Source organism: Vollenhovia emeryi, unplaced genomic scaffold, assembly GCF_000949405.1.
Source record: "Vollenhovia emeryi isolate VEMERY1.0 unplaced genomic scaffold, V.emery_V1.0 DF939204.1, whole genome shotgun sequence".
NCBI lineage: Eukaryota > Metazoa > Arthropoda > Insecta > Hymenoptera > Formicidae > Vollenhovia > Vollenhovia emeryi.
This window is the reverse complement of record NW_011967162.1, coordinates 267,123-287,636: the sequence shown is the minus strand read 5'-3', so window position 1 is coordinate 287,636 and position 20,514 is coordinate 267,123. Positions and strand designations below refer to the sequence as shown.

Sequence of the window (20,514 nt, the reverse complement as noted above, 5' to 3'; positions counted from 1 at the left end):
TCAGCGGTTTAACCCTCGAAAGAAGTAGAATATAAAAAAATTCTTTTAGTAAAAGAACCATGAATATAAATACAGATACAGACGCCGCGCACATGGATTACGGAAGGTCGGCAATTTTTGTTTTAACGCCGCGTCGAGCACGTGGCGACTTGGAGAATCCATTGCGCGGAAACACTCTTTCGAGAGGCGGCCAGGTGCGGGAGCGCGCGCGGTCCATTCCGAATAGGAATAAGCCGGCGACCCATCACGGCCGAAGGGCCGTGGTGTCTCCCTTCTCGGCGCCGCACTTTATCGGATTAATGGCGTAATAGCGGAACTATGGATAGCGTAATCGCGGTTTAAGGTCGGTCCGGTTGTTTATCGCCCCCCTTGCGCCGGTACACGCCGGAGCGGAGCCGCTACCGGAGTCGCCGTATCGCGCCCGCCCGCCCGTGTGTTTGCCAATTTCAATGCAAATATAGAAGATCTTCCTCCGGTCTCTCCGCAAACGTATCACCTCGCCCCAACCTATTGGCCTCGCCGCGCGGTGTGTTTGCGCTCCCGCGCGCGGCCGCCCGGGCATGGCGCGGCGCGGGCTCGAATGCACTCGCGAATGCAGTTTAGCCGGAATGTATCTCTCCCGCCGCCGAGCGTAAATCTTTTTTCAGGCGGTGCCTTTACTCGGCCGCGCGAGTTACGGAGCGAGCTTTTGGCGCGTTGCCGTCCCGCGTTTAGGGACGTTAGAGGGATATTTACTCGATCCAGCTACTCGGGATTTTGCGCGCCCTCCCCGCCCGCGAATCATGTCTCTCCCCGGGAGCCGGGCGGCCTCATTTATCTTTCAGGGACGGGAAATAATCTGCGACGTTGAATTTGTAAATATTCAAAACTCGCCCGCGCTTTTCCCCAAGCGTTTATCCGGCGAATTGAATTATATTATTTTGAGGAGCGTCGTATACATCGTTTTTTTTTGCAAGTCAGCCATGAAAGTTACAAACTTCATAAGCGAAGTTCTACCTTCGTGTGCTTGCACGTTACGCGAGTTCGCAGCTCCGCGCGTAAGTAAAAGAGAGGAAAAAAGGGAGAAACACAGGTGAAATCAACGTTTTCATAACGGAGATATCAGTAAGAGCCGGCGCGCAGTGGTGAGAACGTAATGTAAAAAAGTTTTACAAAGGCCCGAGGAGAGAGAGAGAAAAGCTAAAGCGAATTTCGCTATCGCGGGGCTAATGACACATAAAACCATACCCGGTGCACTCCGAGCGTTTAGAGGGTCCGGGGGGGAGGGGGGTGTAGGGTAAAAGCGCAATCCCGAAGAGGACAGAATCGCGAACGATCGCCGAGTGCACTTCGCCGTCGAGTATCAAATGCTCGCGTCTTCCGCTCGTCGTATTCGATTAGCTCCCGCCGTAACGAGACGCCCCGTCGCGACGAGGGGGGAGGGGGAGGGGGAGGAGGGGGAGGAGGCGGAGGGGACGGGCGAGTCGCCTTAATTCAGCGAAATTTTCCCCGGCTTTATCGCCGACGTCCGCCTGCGAATTACGCCTCGCTCGTTCGCGGGCAGCTCGCTCGTTAAAACTCACCCTCCGCCGCGTTGCCGAGTTGAATCTGCTGACCGTCCTCGCGCCGCCAGGTGATGTTGGGCGCCGGGGAGCCGGTCGCGGCGCAGCGCAGAGTCACGTTTCGTCCCTCCATCACCACCATGTCCGTGCTGGTGTCGTAGTCCTGGATATCGGGCGGCACTGTCGGCAGAAAAGCGCGGGCGTAAAAATATCGTGTGACCCGGGACGAGTCGGGGCGACGCACGTGCGTTGGGGGGGGGGAGGGGGTGGGACACCCTGAAGAAGAGACCGCGCGCGATCGCATTCATATATTCGTTTCGATTTCACTTCCGGTCTCATTTCGAGGGACCGTTTCAGCGAAAAATCGAATCCATTACGATCGCAATTTGCTCTCCGCTCTTCAGCGCGAAAATAGTATTATCGAGATATCAAAAATTCAACGGAGTCGCGTTGGATACGGGAGTATATTAAATCAAGGAGAGCCGCGGGATTGGATCGCCGTTGTATTATATATTTGTCTTTAATCCCCCTAATGGATCGTACAATCATACGATATCTAATAAAAGAGCTCGCATTCGGGCATCCGCTTGTCGGAAATTAGGTGAGATTCCCGGCGAAGCGAGCGCTAGTAGTAAATCCATGAAGCCTGTATAAGGAGGCCCGAACTTCCGTAATCAGAGTGGACCGCCATTTTCGAGAAATATTCGTTCCGAAAAGAATCACCGAGAGCGCTGTCAACGGACAACTCGATTCGCAGATTCGCATTCGTGCGTGTCACATGGTTGTCATGTGCATGAAGCTTTCGTGAGAGCTTTCGTGAGCATTCCGTTTGGAATGCCGAGCGGCGTGGATATAGACTTATAATATATAGACTACGCATTTTGGCTGCTGAAATGTACAAACTTTAGAAACAGGCAACATACTTTGGACTTTATTCTCTCTTTCCGTCTATCAATATCTGGAGTAGGGCAAAAATTCAATATGGCTACTGTGCTTATCCTTTAAGGGGATGCTGGAGTGATTCTGCACTTTTGCACCTTTTGCACTTAAAACTGTCTGTTTCGTGGAAAGATTTGTGTAATACACAAATTAAACGGCACGTGTACAGATGATCGAAAGCAGCTTGCTATTCCGGCTAAATTAAAGAACAATATGACATCACTGAAACTAAGTTTGTAAGTCTAATAAAAAATAATCGTGAGCAACACACATACTACATGTACATACTGTATGTATATGTTGCTCACTATTATTTCTTATTAGACTTACAAACTTAGTTTCAGTGATGCCATATTGTTCTTTCATTTGGCCGGAATAGCGAGCTGCTTTCGATCTGTACACGTAAGCCATTTAATTTGTATATTACACAAATGTTTCCGCGAACTGACAGTTTTTAGGTTAGAAAGGTGCAAAAGTGCAGAATCACACCAACATCCCCTTAACCTCTATCATTTCCCTACTCTCCCGCTACTTCACTAGACGAAGATGAGGTACGGCCCCACACCAGCTGTCTCGTTCTACAGTTTGTACATGTTTTCACACGGGTAAGGTAGGGAACGCGCAGTCTATTCTTACTATGTCTATGAGCGTGGACGTTTTTACCGAGGGGGAAACCGCTGAGGGCATTGTGGTGTACAGATTTGCGGCATTACTGGCCATTACTAGGCATTTTTTGAGCACTTGGGCATTGCTGAGGCATTATAAAGATAAAATAAGATGAAACGAGATAGATAAGATAAAATAAGATAATAAGATAAAGTAATGCCCACTGGGCATTAGTGGGCATTGGTGCACAAGATTTTGGTCAGCGGTTTCCCCCTCGGCAATAACTTAATTGGGAAATTTTTGACTTTGTTACACTTACGTGTAACTCAACGCAGTGCTCGCTTGTAATTTTCGTAAGTTCCAGAAATCGACTCCCAGATAACAACGGTTACACGCTGTAGCTACGAGCCAGTGAGATCAAAATCAGTAAACTCGTGGGCGAGTCCTTAATCAGTTTTGTACAACGCCAGCGCTACAAGTGGCAAAATTTTGACTCACTAACTTGCAATAATGTCGGCCCATGTTCGGTGACGTAATCAAGCCTAGTTCGGTCTTCTTATACAGGCTTCATGAGTAAATCCGATCTCGCCGAGACGTTGCCGCCGCGAGCTCTCTCTCTCTCTCTTTGTCGTAACACTTAGCGCAACAATAACGCCCGTAAGTTAGCTCGCGCGGCGGCAGCGAAGGGGTGGACAAGTATATATCTGTCCGTCCATAAATCAGCCGGCGTGGATTAACTCTCTCTGTGCACGCGCGAAGGGTTGGAGAGCGGCTCCAGGCCGTTCGCGGCACGTACGACGTACGGCGGGGCGACACGTGTGCATACATGACGCGTGCAGGCTGCACACGTAATAAAGTAGACAACGATAACGGCCGAGGGCGAACGCGACGCACATCCTCGTCATCTCCGGCGGAAGCGAGCCACCCCGCGCGAGTCCCGACGACTCGCCCTCGCCCCTACGGAACGCGGGATCGGACATCCCGCGTTCGGAACCGGAGGAGACGAGTCTCTCGCGGTGTTGGCTCGCGTGGCGGCCGCGGGGGTTTCGCGGAGTTTGGGGATACACATAAATGCATAAGCTATCGCCTCGCCCCGCTCGTCACGGCCCCGTCGTCAAGAATTCTCGTGCGCGGCCGGCGGGAGCGCGAAATCGCGAAAACGCGAGGCGCCCCGAGATCCAATTTTTCCGAGAACGCGCGCGCATTAAAATCCCATGTATACAAATGCAGATCGTTGAAGCTTACCGCACTACTTTCAGCCCCGGCCACCGTATAAAACGGCGGACTTTACGATCGCGATCCGGAAAGAATATCAACGCGCGACACGCGCGCTCTTTGCGGAAATCATAATCCCGAGCGCGGCCCGATTATCCCGCGGCCAGGCTTTTCCATTTTGCTACACCCATTAAAGTCTACCCGAGCTCTCTTCCTTTATCTTCCCTCTCTGCCTCTCTCTTTCTCTCCTACCTTCTCCCGGAATAAACGCGTCCCTCGCGAGTAATGTCTTACTGGGTTCGCCTACATGCGAATCGGGGTCCGAAGGTTGCATCAGTTGCCGAAGGGAGGCGGAGGAGGAGGAGGAGGAGGAGGAGGGCGTCGAGGTTGACGGGGTCGATTTTATTCCGCCCTACGGCCGGAACTCGATTTGCGGTTGAGTGCCCAGTATGGGTGATGCTGAATTGGCGGGTCAAAGCCACCTAGAATCTCCGCCGGCCACCGAAAGACCCCACTTCTCTTCTACCGGTCCTACTCTCCGCACAATCGAGCTCCGAACATTTGTTCGTTCGCTCGTTCGTTTGATCGTACGCATCTATTTGGAGACCATGGATTATGGCACCGATGCAACTCGTGGCGCGCAGCATGCGCCATTTTATCAGCAATATTCGATCGGAACCCACAATAGAGCACTGTGTACCAATATATGTATACTGGGCGGTAAGTAAATACGGCAAATACATAAGAACGGTGAGAAACTTAAATATTGAATACCATCCTGATCGTGCCAATTAATTAATTAATTTTCAACCTTAATTGAAACAAGCGTTTTCCTTCACGTTCTATTCTTATAATTTTTCGCTCAAGAGAGAGAAGGAGGGAGGGAGAGAGAAATTGATATTAAAATATTTCCTGCTTATGATTTATGTACTGACGAATGCATTTTGTTTAACATTTACAATAACATTGTCAATACGTATTGCATTACATCTAAATATAAACACAGGACACACGACGACATCCCTTATAGAAATGTAATCTGAGAACAAAAAAAACGCTGAAATAATCGCCAGAAGCTTAGCAATCGAAATATTTAAAATGAGTAATTAATAATTTAACAATACTAACACCAGCGATAAATTTCTGCGAGGGACACGACGGTAAGGCAATAAAAAATGGCTAACTGAAAAATGCCTCAGTGGTCGAATTGGTGAGACGCCCGCCTAGAGTGTAGGTAGGTCCAAGGTTGAAACCCCGAGGTAACATTTTTCGCAATAAATTTTCTGTGTTATTAAAAATGCCAGACATGGTCAAGCAAATACTGACGTTAATAAAAGATGGCTCGAACTTCTGACGTAGCGAATTAATTCACAGTTTTCCAAGCTGAATTAGAACCCAGTGATTCACGGGTGATTTCTAACCGATTTGCTCAAGCCGCTGTATTCAGCGAAAACTTGACAACAAATTGGGCATTACCGCGGTTGCAATCCGCTTTTACCTCCCCGTTCCGTCTGCTACTCCGCGTGTTTTGTAACCCCACAGACGCCGAACTGCGAAACAAAACTCGGTGCAATCGCTCACACGCGGCCGCTATTGTTTACCACCGCATCGATATCTGAAACTAAATCTTAACTCTCGTTGCGCCGCGCCAGAGCGTTATTTCAGTATCCATGTCCAACCGAATTGTCATCGTCCTCCTCAGAATTGCATCAACATTCTCCGCGGAATCGCGCGTGCATGGGTTAATGAATTTCAAAAAGCTTTGTCGCGCGGAAAGGGTTTCCCATTAAAATTACGCGACACGTAGCGATAACACACGCAATTGAAGCGCCGGATATTTTTACAAAATATGGAAATGTACGTTTGATCGAGATTAGATTACCAATCATTTAATATAGTAATGGGCGGTCCAATTCCTGTTATTCCGCGCGTTCGTTTTACGGCTTCCATCTCGTGCATTACGCGTCGCGTACATTACGGTAAGCCGTCCGGTTCCATCCGGCGTCCATCATCCTCGCATCAATCCGGACTTGGTGCTCTATCGCTGCGACATCGCGGATTATATACGGGATATAAAACAATTTTAATGCGTAACTCCTAACGCGCGAATCTTCCGTTTCCCAGCGGACAGCTGTTACGACGCACAGTCACGCGCGACACTGCACTGAGAAAGCCTTTAAAAATTTATTTGTTAAATGTATTAATACGGCGAAATAAAATTTTATTTCTAGTAACCATTTATTTGATTTTTAAATAAGTATTACTTGTTGCGCAAACACTTATTTGTTTCCTTGAAATAAATTATTTGATTGCAAATATCAAGTTCCTTTAAATTTTTATAAATCACATATTTCTAACAAATAAATGAAATATGCCTAATTCCGTTTTATTCCAATTAGTAGCAATGGGACTAATATTCACTCCAACCGTAGATATTCTCAATCATGAATATTCATTCTCATTGTCAGTCAATGACATAGAAAAGCAAAACTTTGTCTTTATATCGCAAGGCACGCGTCACTTTAGTCTGACGAGTAAGATATTCTATTGCAAGCTTACTTATTTATTCTCACTCCATCGCAGTAAATGTAGCGTATCTATAACTTTCTGAACACTATGATCCATTTTTATAATGGATTTAAGCACATTTAACGTACAACACTATTACACTGCACACTTACTATGGCAAATCGAATGCTGAAGGAAAACGAACCGTTGCGGTGTCATTTACCACTTGTCTGCCATACTGCATGATGTAACGTCAATCAATTAGAAATAAATTTTGATCCTATGATGATTGAAGTAAGTTCTGAACGAAATTGCTATTTATTTCTAAGACATTAATTTGATCTCCGGAAATAAATGTCATATTTAAAAAATCCGAAAATAAATGTCATATATAAAGATTAATCTTATTGCAACTAAATATAATATTTTAATAAATATAAATTAATAAATAAATATAATATTGCTATAGAAAACAGAAATTTGCTACAAGTAAATTTCTTTTCTGAGCAGGAATAAACTGAATTTTTTAAACATATATTTTACAGAAATATATGTTCTGTTGTTATAGCCAAATTTATTTATAACCAATAAATATCGAAGAAAATAGCACAAGTAACATTTGTTTCTGAATATTTCGACCTTTTTCTCTCAGTGTACATATTCGATGAGTCTCCATGCGTTACTCGTATGAATGATTATTAGAGATGAAATCGAGGTCAATGTACACCCAGAAAAAACGTTTCTCTGAAATGAAACTTTGTTTGAATTTTGACCTCACTGGACTTTTACTTAATGTCGAAGAAATGATTTCTTTACCCTAACCAAAATTTTATGTGATCGAGACTGGAATTTCTAGAAGAATTCACATCTATTTCTTCCAATCCAGCAAATGTTTCAGTAGAATTAAACAAAAATTTAGTAGATTCAAAGAAATATGATTTCATATAATTTGTTTAACCTAATTAAATCTTCTTTCTGGGTCCACACTTAAAAAACCGAGTTAAATCCAATAATAAAGTTTCACCTTTCGAGATTCGAATAATACTCATAAAAATATATATTTGACGTATTGCACTTGCGGAGTAATCGAATCCTAATTAGTTTTGAATTCTAGAATGAGTATAACCTGCCAGATTATAAATGTACTTATAAATCAACTGATCATCTCTTTCGCGAGGTCGTATCTCGATTTTACGCAATCCCTCTAGTTTTTGTGCTTAAACGCTCATTCTGGAGAACCTCACTCAGTCACCAGCACGAAAACCGAAAATTGCGTAAAATCGAGATACGACCTCGCGAAAGAGGTCAGTCGAAATATACTTTCTCTCGTAAAGAATCGAATCTTCCGCACGTCTCGAATTGTAAGAGTGCAGTTTGTTAGTAATCAATCATATCTTTATTATATTATCCACATCAAATTGATACCGGAACAATAAAAGATTAAATCCCTCTTCCTAAATAATTTTATTTCTACAAACGTTTTTGATGTGAAGACAAGTTTTTTTTAATACTAACAAAAGATTCCAACATATTTGATGCAGATTCGATTGCACTTGGAAGTAACACTTTTCTGTTTCGTAATGCAGAGGGTTCGAACCAGGTTTGAGTGCAGTTGCAGGTAAACTGCTTTCATTTTTCAGGGTAATCATAGAGAAACAAATTCGGACCTACTTGCGAGGTACCCAATGGCTATCATTGGTCGGCGAAAGAAATGTGGAGTACGTCGCTGACATCCGCAATTCCGCACACAACGGTGTCTTATGTAACGCTAACCATACGTAAATGGGTCTCGGTCCGTTATAACGTTGCTGAACACCGCTCGGAATTGATATACGTCCGCGATACGCTCCCACACCGCAGTTTATTCGCATTGTTCTACACGCCGTGTCTGGTTATGATACCCGGCCGCACGCGGGTTGCGGAGAATTCTATATATTAAAGCAAAACCCCGATATCGCGTATCAACCTCAATCCGCCTCACCCATCCCGTTTACGGGCAACAACCTCTCCGTTGATTCCGAGTCCCAGAAACACCACTCCTCAACGTGACTATGCACTTCGTTTCGTCTAACGTTGCCTCTGCAATGCTGAAGCGAGGGATGACCTCGGCGCCGATTTCGGCTTCCTTTATCTCTCTTTCTCTCTCTCTCTCGAACTCCCCTCGCAATTTCCGTACGTTTCCCGACGTCGGAAAACTTGACATTCTGTCAAATTATTTTTCAAGTTTCACGCTTCGGTGGGGGGAAAAAAAATTTGTAGCACGCACATCGCGTTGATTCGGGATTTCTCGGTCAAAAACATTTCTCCCGTTTGCCCCACATTTTATCGACCGATCGATATTCGTTTACCCGACGCTATGAGGGAGGATACTCGTGAATTTCCCGCTAAATGACAGCAATCAGACGTCCCGTCGTATTCCCGTGCTTTTTGCAGCGCAGGAACCGTCCGCTTCTTCGACGCTGGCGCAAAAATTCTCAAGCGAGGTGGACTTGTATCAGGTATCAATCCAGCTCTATCTCTGGTCCGCGTCCTCTCCCCCTCTCCCCCCCCCCCCGTAACAACCTCCGCCGCGGCAGATTCTCCTGGCCCTGACCAATAGCGCGCTCGTTTCGCGAACGTCGTTCCACCGATGCAACTGACGTTGAGTAGCGTGGGGTCGGGTGGAAAAAAAGTGCAGTGCATCGGGGCGAGCGCCGCAAGCCGAGCGTGGCTTAATTTCGATGCGTAAATCGAACGTCCGGTCGTGGGCGGAGGAAGGATCGGGGACGGGGAGCGTTTGCCTCCACGTCGAAACACGACATTCGCCCACGTAGCGAAGTTGGGAATTCGTTCCGGGGCATGGGAAACGACGTTGTAACGAGTGCCGCCTGCAGGGCTATCGGGGCGGGCCTTAGTAAATCAGCTTCAACGGCGGGGGGAAGAAAAGTTTGGCGGATTTATCTGCGGATCCCCCGGCGAGCCCTGAAGAGTGCGCGAACAATCTCGGCTCCGCCAGACGTCTCGAGTCATGCACGAAAGGTCCGATCACCGAATGAATCGGATCCCCGGCTCTCGATACCGCTTCTTCTTCTTCTTCTTCTTTTTCTTAATGGCACCTGGATTCGAAACGGCTCCAATATGGCCACGGCTAACCAATAGTCGTCATTGCTCATCACCCGCCGTGACGGGTGGGAGTCCCCGTCAACAGCCGGCAAATGTGCGGGAGATTTAAATGCGTATATTCGCCGACTTGAAGAAGGCCGCGGCGAGCCTGCGAAGCTTGGCCGTTGGGAATTTAATGGGTCGATGATGATCGAAGATGATCGAAAGCAGTTTACTATTCCGGCTAAATTAAAGAACAATATGACATCACTGAAACTAAGTTTGTAAGTCTAATAAAAAATAATAGTGAGCAACACACATACTACATGTACTGTATGTATGTATGTATGTATGTATGTATATAACAAACTTAGTTTCAGTGATGCCATATTGTTTTTTCATTTGGCCGGAATAGCGAGCTGCTTTCGATCTGTACACGTAAGCCATTTAATTTGTATATTACACAAATGTTTCCGCGAGCTGACAGTTTTTTAGGTTAGAAAGGTGCAAAAGTGCAGAGTCACTCCAGCATCCCCTTAATAACCTGATGGAAATCGTCGGATATCTGGGGGTAAGCAATTTGGAGATTTCTGGTAAGGTCAGTAGCTTTGTCTCTGTAAAGTGGACAACGGAATATCACATGGTGGATATCTTGTTTTTGGGATCCACAGTCGCGCGTCGGAGAAGAAACAATATTTTTGCGGTGTCAATCGCACGCCGGAGAAGGAATAATATTTTTTCGGTGTAAGCTATAATTTGAATAATCGTGATTAGTTCTAATGCGGTTAATAATAACAATCTCGAAACCGCGATCCGCGGTTGAACCGGCTCGTCTTAATGCACTTGTACGCACAGTTTCTCCTTTCTCCCTCATATTTCTTGCCTTTATCGGCGAATCGGCGGGTCTAGTTTATACATTTCTCGCGCTCTTCTGGGTAGACGAGAGCGCGATACATTAGTAACGCACAAAAGGGGTGGCGTTGTACATTTTTATCGGATCGCGGCTTCCGCGGGATGCGCATAGATCCAGGGAGAGGAAGTAGTAAGTTCTTAACGGAACTAAGCTGCGCGCGAGAGTCGGGCGGTAGTATCGGCGGTGCACTTTATCACAGATAAAATATGCAGCTTACAACTTTGCTACCGCCAACGAATCGAAGCGTCCACAGGGAGATATGTAGCGCGATTGCCAGAAGAGATTGGTTCGCAGAATTCGCTAACAGTAACCCAATATTGGGCCTCGGCAAACAGCTAGCTTGCTGCTGAACTCGAATAACGTATTTAAACAAAAGGGATATCATCTGGCGAGTCTCATCGATCGCTGGATAATCATTGATGATATTTTCGTCGCTTCGAAGCTCTCGAACAGCGAAGGCAGCGGGGAACATTCAGTTTTTTTTGTGTTTCATGCACATTTAAGCGTTTTATTTCGTTTAAATGCGATGCAGTCGGAGTCTTATTTGAGTTTACACCCGGTACGGTTCACGTTTTTAATCTATTTGACTTTTTCTACTTTAAAATCTCTTAATTGCACCGACGTGGTTTTACAATGTATTTGCAGATTTTTCTGACCTGATTACAGCTTCGATCTACAACTCTTTTGTTTCTGACCAGTTCATGCTTGGTCAAAAGATTCACGTCGGTTTCTTTCCCGCTTTTTAACCGAAGAAAGGGCCCAAGAAGAAATATTTATTGTACTGAACATGACTTAAATTGAAGTCGAAATTAATTGTCATCGTCAATCGCTTTTGAATTGAAATCACAATTAAATATATTTGATCATACAAGTCATGCTACGCTAACCGCGTTGCCCATTTTGTTAGTTTTATATTTACGTTACGCCGAGAGTTAAATTTGTACGTTTTCATTAATCTTATTTGTCCGAAAAGATCATTAGTGCCAGAATCGGAATTGTCGGCTCTTTACAAGCCGCAGATAGTGCGTCCCGGCTTTTTATACGAAGCGCATATAAATTTGCGCCGCGCCACGTGGCGGTTTTTCGCAAACGCACCGAACGCTAAACGTTAGCGTTCAATGAACGCCCGGCATACTTTATGAGGCACGCGTGCTGGCGTGGGATACCCAATCAGGACACATTCACGTCGCCCTGTTCGAAAAAACATTGAAAGCACGCCCGCACAATGCGCGCAAGCGAACGAGAGAGGCGGTGAGGGATGGGGGAAGGGGGGTGGTAACAGGCGTTCCCGCGTGCCGAGAGTGGAGCTAATTGAATTTATAACTAAATCGCTTAAATGTATTTTTCGCGGAGCGAAAGGAGGCGGCATTCCGGTTTCGCAAATAGACGGTTAAAATGTAACTACCGCGAGCCGGATGAATGCGTTCATGCATCAATCGCGACCTCGCGCGGCGCGGCGCCGAGAAGCGCATGACGGCCCCCGTGCCGGCGCGGCGCGATTAACACGTATCGCGCGGGGCCGAGCGTGCTGCAGCAACAAAGAGGGTTTTACCGGATCCGGGGATTTCGCCCACCCGTTTCGCACGGTCCGAAGATATCCGCGCGCGGGGGGAGAGGGGGGGAGGTGAGGTGAGGCGAGGCGGGGCTCGGCGGACGCGCGATCCAAATAACGCGGGCATTGTACGAAATGCCGCGAGAAGACACGCACACGCTTCATTGTGACGAGCACAAACGGCGGGCTTTATTAAACGGCAATAGAGAGTTTGCAAATAAGTACCCGAGCACATTAATCACGTCGCGTGATTTTAATTGTTAATTAAACAGGATCGCGACTCGCTTGTCGCGCCGCATCCGTGCTTCTTTGTACGGCGTACACAGCGGCAAACTTATATGGATTAGGTGTAATTGACATAAATTCATCCGCTGGCGATTAGGCCGGTTACTCGGAATACTGTGCTCCATTCTACTCTCGGCGCGATACGATGAACTTGGCCCCTAATTTCGAAGGGATATTAACTGAACGGTGAACGCACAAATTTTAGTTTCTTAAATGTCCACACATTTTAAGAAACTTTAGTATCCCCATCAACTAACAGTTACGCGGAGAGAAAAGTATTTTCTCTTAAACTTTATCCTGAAAATTATGTAATCGTGGGACAATATAGCATTTCGAAGAATTTCATGAGAGTTTTTGAAATTTTAACTAGTGAAAATATAATTACTAGTAAAATGTATGGCAAACTTTCAGAAAATGTTCTTTAAAGTGTCATGTTGTCCCACGATTATATGATTTTCAGGAAAAATTTTAAGAGAAAATTCTCTCCGTGTAAGGAGACAATTAGACAGAGGCAAAGGATGACTTAAACTACCTGGAGAGAATTTTCTCTTAAAATTTGTCCTAAAAAATCGTGTAATCGTGGGACAACGCGGCATTCCGAAGAATTTTGTGAGTTTTTTGAAATGTTAACTAGTGAAAATATAATTGCTACAATAGTAAAATGTATGGCAAAATTTCACAAACTCACAAAGTTCTTCAAAGTGTCACGTTGTCCCATGATTATATGAAATTTTAGGATAAATTTTAAGAGAAAATTCTCTTCGTGCAAGGAGATAGTTAGACAGAGGCAAAGGATGACTTAAACTACCTGGAGAGAATTTTCTCTTAAAATTTATCCTGAAAATCGTGCAATCGTGGGACAACATGGCATTTCGAAGTTTTTTTGAAATTTTACCATACATTTCGCTAGTAAAATGTATACATTAAAAATGTGTACTAATTGTAAGTATAATTACTAGAGTGAAATGTATCAACAGTTACATTGTTGAGTAGGAAATTGTAATATTGACATTACGTACATGGAGAGAATATTCTTTAAAAATTTACCCTGAAAATCATCTACCTAATCGTAAGACAATATGGTATTTCCAAGAATTTTATGAATCTTTTGAAATTTGACTATACATTTCATTTGTAATTATCTGTATGCATTTTACTAGTGGAATGTATGGTAAAATCTCATAAAGTTCTCCAAAATTTCATGCTGTCAAACGATTACATCATGATTTTCAGGGTAAATTTCAAGAGGAAACTCGCCGTGGGCTCGACAATGTAACTGTTATGCAAGTACAACATATGCTAATATTATATTTATGTTAAGTAAGAAATAATATTATCGTTATGTAACTGTTAGTCGCAGGTGTTTACCGGGTAGTAAAAAAAGATAACGACGTTATAATCGAGTCGAAAGTACGAATTTAACGCGAGAGGCTTTAACTTGGCTGCACCTTGCGTTAGTTTTTCTAATAAGCTCGCGATTAAAATCAGATGTCGATATCAGTCTACGCTTGCCTCCCGTCTCCGCGTGCTCGGTAATCGCTGGAACAACTATTGTTCCTGGTCGCAGTAAAGCACAGACGACGTCAATACAAATCTGCCGCGATAATCGGGCACTCATTGTGCGCTCATGCAGCTAAGTACGCGCGTATCGCACAGTTAAATCGCACATTCGTGATACACCGACAAAGAGTGCAATGGTTGACGTAGCTTCGGCTGCAATTTCGCGAGCCAGCGACGCGCGGAGAATAACTGACAGGCGGAATATTGTACGAATGATTGAGCCACGAAATTTTTGATGCCGGATTAGCGCGTTGATCGCGCAGAAAAGTTCATTCGCTGATACGGACAGACGACCGAAGTGATATTGACGAATCGCCAACGGACTCGAAATAACATAGATACGCCGCGCTGCTGGTGAGAATTGTATTAGAGAGGAGCGATGCATAACGTTTAACGCAATATGCGTACGTGCGCTGAGTTTATGCAAAAGTGCATAATTATTTAATTGCAATCTTTAAATAATTCATTGTTTTCCGGTAAAATGCGGGAGATGTTATTCGACAGTCTCTTATATTTGCTTTATTCGGCATAAATACAATATTCAACGTGTTTTTTTTAAACTCAAAGCAATGATAAAAACGACGCGACAAAAATAATCTGCTGATACGCATAAAGCCATTTTTTGCCGCTTCGCCAGCAAATTAATATCTTGTTGCAAAACAAATATACATTGTACAAACGAGATAATTTGGATAGAAACTGCATCGCGTGCCCTTATTAAGAGAATTTTGTACGCAACGCGTTGTAACTGTCGAAAAAAAAACGGAATACAAACTCTTCGATCCCATGTATAAATTTACGCAGCTTATCTCTCGCGCGAAGCTGCGTAATTATTGATATATCAGTGCAGTATTTTAATAAATAATTCGCGGATACAGAACAAACTGAATGTAATACGGACGGATTTCGTTTTCATGGAAATACACGTACTCGGGCACATAATGAAGGTGCAGCTACTCTTCGCGCCCGACCGGCGTGCCCGTTTTATAGCGGAGTTTCACGCACTCTGTAAATCGCGCGAAATGTGTGATCAATATTTAAACGGTTCGGCACAATTAGCGAGGCGAGAGAAAGGGAGAGTCGCGGGATCGCGAGGCGGCTATCGATCGGTTCTTCCACTCGCATTTTTCTGACATAACGCTGTCTGCACCGCGAACGGACGCGGACTACCGTCAGCTGATCGCGAGCTAATGCGTAGCTATTCTCACTCGTTAGCACGCGCGGACATGCAACTGTTATTCGCGTGCCGGCCGGGCGCCTCGCGGTCTGAGCCGTATCGGGGCTTTTCTACTGCAAGTGGAAACCGGCCGACGTGACGCGACGCTCCGCTTCCTCGCGTAGCGAGGCACGGACTTTCGTTCGCGCGCGACGTCGGGGAACAATTGGGTCGAATGGAAACGAGAAAAATTAGCGTGCAGCGGGGGAATTTAATTGGAAGAAACCGACTCCGGGGGCAGAAATTTTAATCGCGGCCCCGACGGGCCTGCGGGGCGGAACGCGAGCCGCTTCCTTGTAACGCGAAATTGTTTGAGTGAGTGCCGTCTTCTTAATTAAGAAGTCAATTACAAATTGCGCCGTTTCCTCGGCGCGATGTATCGGCGCGACGTGGCCCGTGAAATGTCCGAAAAATTACGCCGGGAAAAAGCTCCGTCGCGCCACCGCTGCATTTTATGACTTTTATTGACATATTTGCAAAACAAACGTGTACCAACATTTCAAAGAGCGAACTCACGCGACGACAGGTTGTCGGTTAATTAGCACGTGCAAGCTTGCCGCGGTTTCCTGAATAATTCATGGCACGTTGCGCTCCATTCGTACAGCACTGAGTTAATCTTAAACGATCACACAGACGTACACACATTTCGGGCGTGCATTTTTTTCCTTTTCAATAAATTTGCACCACGTCACGCGTCCCGATAAGTCTAATTTATTGATCGTGAAATGCTGAAAATGATACATTTACACAATATAAATGTGCAAAGTGCAAAGAGTCGTAAACGTCTTTATTTAACAAGTCGAAACGCTTCCATGCAAACTATTGGAGTTTTTACATCTTAAGGGGATCCTAAAGCCGCTGGCGAACTCGATCAGTGCCGATAAGAAAGGGGACGGAATTAAAAAAGTCAATTATCGACATTTTTAATTCCAAGTTCTACTCAGTCCGAGAAATTCATAGCCAATCAATTTGCAACTTTATTGCTCAGACCGAGATTTTGGATCGAATTATAGCATCGTCAACACCATGGCTTTACTGACGGCCATCTGACAGATGTTTGACAGCGACCTCTCTCGAAAAAGCCTGCAACTATTTCTACGCGACTTGGATTTCTTGCGTTTATTAGAAGTGATCTTTAATTTTTTCTAGGCTATTAATCTTAATTCTAATTACGCGACATATTGTTTTTATATGTTGTGCCTAGAGTGTGCTGGTTTCACTTTGTACATATATGTATATTGTAGAATTCTTGTATAAAGCAAATATTGTCGTCAGGTGTACCGAAAATTAGTAAAATGTTTAATGTTTTTTTCATTTTTGATATACTAAGTCGACCGGCATAGTCTAGATTTTGCCGCGTACTTCAATTCCGCAAAAGAGTTTTGCATTTCTATAAAGCCAATTAAAAGATTACTTGTAACAAAGAATGTCGATAAAACAGACGGCTTTAGGATCCCCTTAATACGAGATATCTGAGACGAGAGGCAATTAATCGCGTAACGCCGGTCTGCGCGGGATTGACAAACATTTACAGCTTCAAATGCGACTGTAATTTATGCGTACGTACGATTGTCGCGTCGATAAATATGGATACTAATGAGCCTACATTTATTAGCGCTTCGACACTAGGATTAGGTGCGTTATCGAATCGATGAAATTGGCTGTGTCATCGCTTTATGATTGTGATAGGAAAGTACACGGGTATCGATAAAACATCTCTCTCTGCCCCCCCCCCCTCTCTCTCTCTCTCTCTCTCTCTCTCTCTCTCTCTCTCTCTCTCTCTCTCTCTCTCTCTCTCTCTCTCTCTGTTTGTATCTCCCGTGGCAGTAATTCAGCGATCATGAATGTACGATTATAGCCGGCTAAATTATTAAATTGTTCCTGGCATTATTGCGGATCTGATTTGGGTCTGCAATAATTGATAAGAGCTCGAACAGAGAGAATATATTAATTTGAACGGGAGTTCACACATCAAAGCCACTCTTATCCCTGTTCTTATGGGGATACACCCCAAGGTAAATTGGAATTTCGATACTTGAAATTGTGGGTATCTATCGCGCAATTAAATCCCCCTGTGCAAAATCGTGACGCGTATAGAATGCGGACGTTTGACAAGCGTCATCTTGATTTTTTAAATAAATAAATTATTCATACACGTGATACGTAAGGCGCGAGTAAAAATTGCGATAATAACGTAAAGGCAAGTTGCGATTAGCTCGGAAACGCACGAAAGTGTCAAGAAACGCACACGCAGAAACAAAGGTATCGGTTTACGCGATATCTTTTGTCGGATATCGCCGCGCGCATTCACGCGGTATCCAGACGGGAAATAAAAATAGATGTATCAATTCTTCACAGCCCTGACATTTATAGTTTTCGACGTTTCTCGCGAGATTTATCGAGGTAAAGAAATTTGCACGGATAATTTTCTGGCGTCGGCCGGCGAGCGCGGAAATTCTTTCAAATGGAAATAACGTAGCGCGCCGCGTTACACGTTCCGGACACCACGAATTGTTCTTTGATTTAACTTTCGGTTGTCAACCAGTGGTATACGACATAATCGAATCTCATACATAAACCGCACAATGAACTCGGTAATATCTTATTTAAAAGTGATTCGCAAATAAGTCATAGTGTGCGCTTTTCTTTTCAATTTTAACCTCCGTGCATTATAATGCAAATTTTATCGCGCGCAAAATTTCAAACGTTACAGCCTCTGCTGCTGTATGCAATTGAATAAAATATAATTTATGCATATCGTATCAATTCCATCATATTAGAAGCTATTATTTCTACGAAAGCTCGATAGCAGAAATTATTTATCGTCCAATACCACGAGCGAATAACGGAGTTATTTTTTACAGAATCGAACGGTTCATTGTGTCATGAAACTTTTAACTCGGGCAGACCGGAAAGCCCAGGAAAATTAAATTATAAGAGAATTTATTGATTGCGAGGAGGAGAAAAAAAACGAAGAAACGCGCCCGCGGACCGCGCTGTCCGCCAGGTAGAAACATTATACGCAACATTCGAGAAACATGCCGACATGTCGTTGCCGCCGCTGGCCAGGGCAAAAATCGCCGACACCGGTGGCGGAGAGGCAAGCGAAATGTTCCATTATGTATTTGTTGCTACCACTTCTCGGCGGCACGGCAAGATAACGAGGGCGGCATCTCTTTTCTCCCTATCTCCCGTCGCCTCTCTATCTGCCTGTACCGTGACGAGAGATCCGGACAATTTTACTCGGCGGGAGAGATACTCGTCGTCACGGTCCGTTGCCATCTTGTTATCTGCCAGAGGCCACGCGAAAAAAGGTAACGGCGAGCGAAGGGCAGGTAGGGACCCGGGGTGGAGGGGGGGGGCAGGGGGAAGGCGCGCTGGATAAAGAATGAAGATAAAAGTGTCTCCGGTATCGCGGGGCGGGGGTCACACTGCGGGCGGAAACGCCGGAAAGTTCGGCCGAGGCGCGCGTAGAGCTTCGCTGGAACAATAGATCACTTTGCCGGGACACACGATCCGCAGGACAATCCAGGTCCCTAATCGAAATCAGTCGGTTCCTGGCGGCCGCGACGGACGGCCGAACGAAGAGCACCGTGTCGACGTGTGTGTATATACGTGTGTATCGGGGGGGGGGGGGGGAGGGGTGCATGAGGCGAGGATTTATTTACTCGGTACATAAAGCGGCTCAAATGGCGCCGGCAGGTATCGCAGTATCAAATTGCGAGCGGCCATCAAAAAGGAATATTCGACGACCCGTCGCTCGCACTTTCTTCCCTTGCCTCACTTAAGCTCGCGAAAGTTCACGTTATCGGAATTTTAAGAAAAAAAAAGAGCGAAAATGAACTGTTATAAAAACCTTTTTACATCTATGTTTGATCGTGTCTTTAGACACTTTAAACAAATGTCCGAATATTTAAGGACCCTCAGAATTATCGATCGTCCTTATTGCTTTTTCTGAAGTTTCAACAAGGGTCACTCGAGTTATATAGAACATATCGGCAAATGATGCAAAATGAAAAGATGTACATTGTTATCTTTGGATCGCTATAGAGCTCTGAAAATACTAAAGGTATATACGTGATGTACGTCACGGTAAAGTGCGGAATTGAAATTCTATTCTTATTTTAAATTATTTGCCGGATGTGTTTCCAGCACAGAGAAACGCGCGCGATTCTTCAGCAGCTTTTTCAACGCGGTATACGCGAGAAAAATGAAAATCTGCTTTTTATCCCTCTCTTTATCCGTTTCTTTTTTAACTTTTCCTCGCTCAAAGCGAGTCGAGCGCGCGCCGGTCAAGCAGATGCAGAAGAGCGGAGCTTCTCCGCTAGTTAATACAGACGCTACATTCGCATGCAACTATTTCTGCAAAGTTGCTCTGAATTATGTATACGCGCCCCGGCAAATATACAAGTGGAGTATAGTTTAAATTGATAGCACTTAAGTAGAGCGTTAAATTCAACGTGACTTTTGTGCCCCGTTCGCATTTTATCGTATCAGGATGCACTTCTTAATGCACACATCTCGCGGTATGCCGGCATTCGTTCTCGCAATTTTGCGGTCACATTATCCCGCGGTTTATCCGCGAAAGCCCGGCGCGGCTTGCAATAGTGTACAATAAAAACGGGGCGCGCTTGAAATGCCACTGTCACGAAACTCCCTTCGAGACACCCGGGCCGCTGTATTTTGGAGGAATTTAAAAATAGTCCGCGCAAGCGCGAAAGATTTACAATGGAGTGAAAAGTGCGAAATTTTTCAGAATTTCCGCGATTGAAGATCCAACGAATAGAATCTGAAAGCGCGAAACAGCGAAGCATATTGTGGGCGCGAATATTAAAGTTATGACTATTTGTTGCGCTCTTCACAAACACGAATCACGTGTCCGTAATAATAAATCATGAGTGTATTATTTAATTCTTCATTAACTTATTTGTCGTTAAGTTATTTGACGTTCAATTTCCGTCTGTCGTTGGTTTTGCATCTTGATATCAATGGTCGTCCTTTATATCGCATACTCGATAATTCTGACTCGAGGGAACAGTGAACTTTCGCATGTTGTTATTTAATTCTTGTCAGCTTGATTAGTCTACTCTCTAAAAAT

The 20,514-nt window shown here is 44.8% G+C and overlaps 1 protein-coding gene across 1 annotated transcript in view; it reads right to left on the bottom strand.

Moving 5' to 3' along the window:
- LOC105561641 (neurotrimin) overlaps nt 1-20,514 on the bottom strand; it is a 235,193-nt gene that overhangs the window by 36,058 nt on the left and 178,621 nt on the right. Inside the window, exon 4 of the mRNA XM_012011804.1 lies at nt 1,563-1,721. Within this exon, the coding sequence (XP_011867194.1) occupies nt 1,563-1,721 (159 nt within the window). The remainder of the gene's footprint in view (nt 1-1,562; nt 1,722-20,514) is intronic.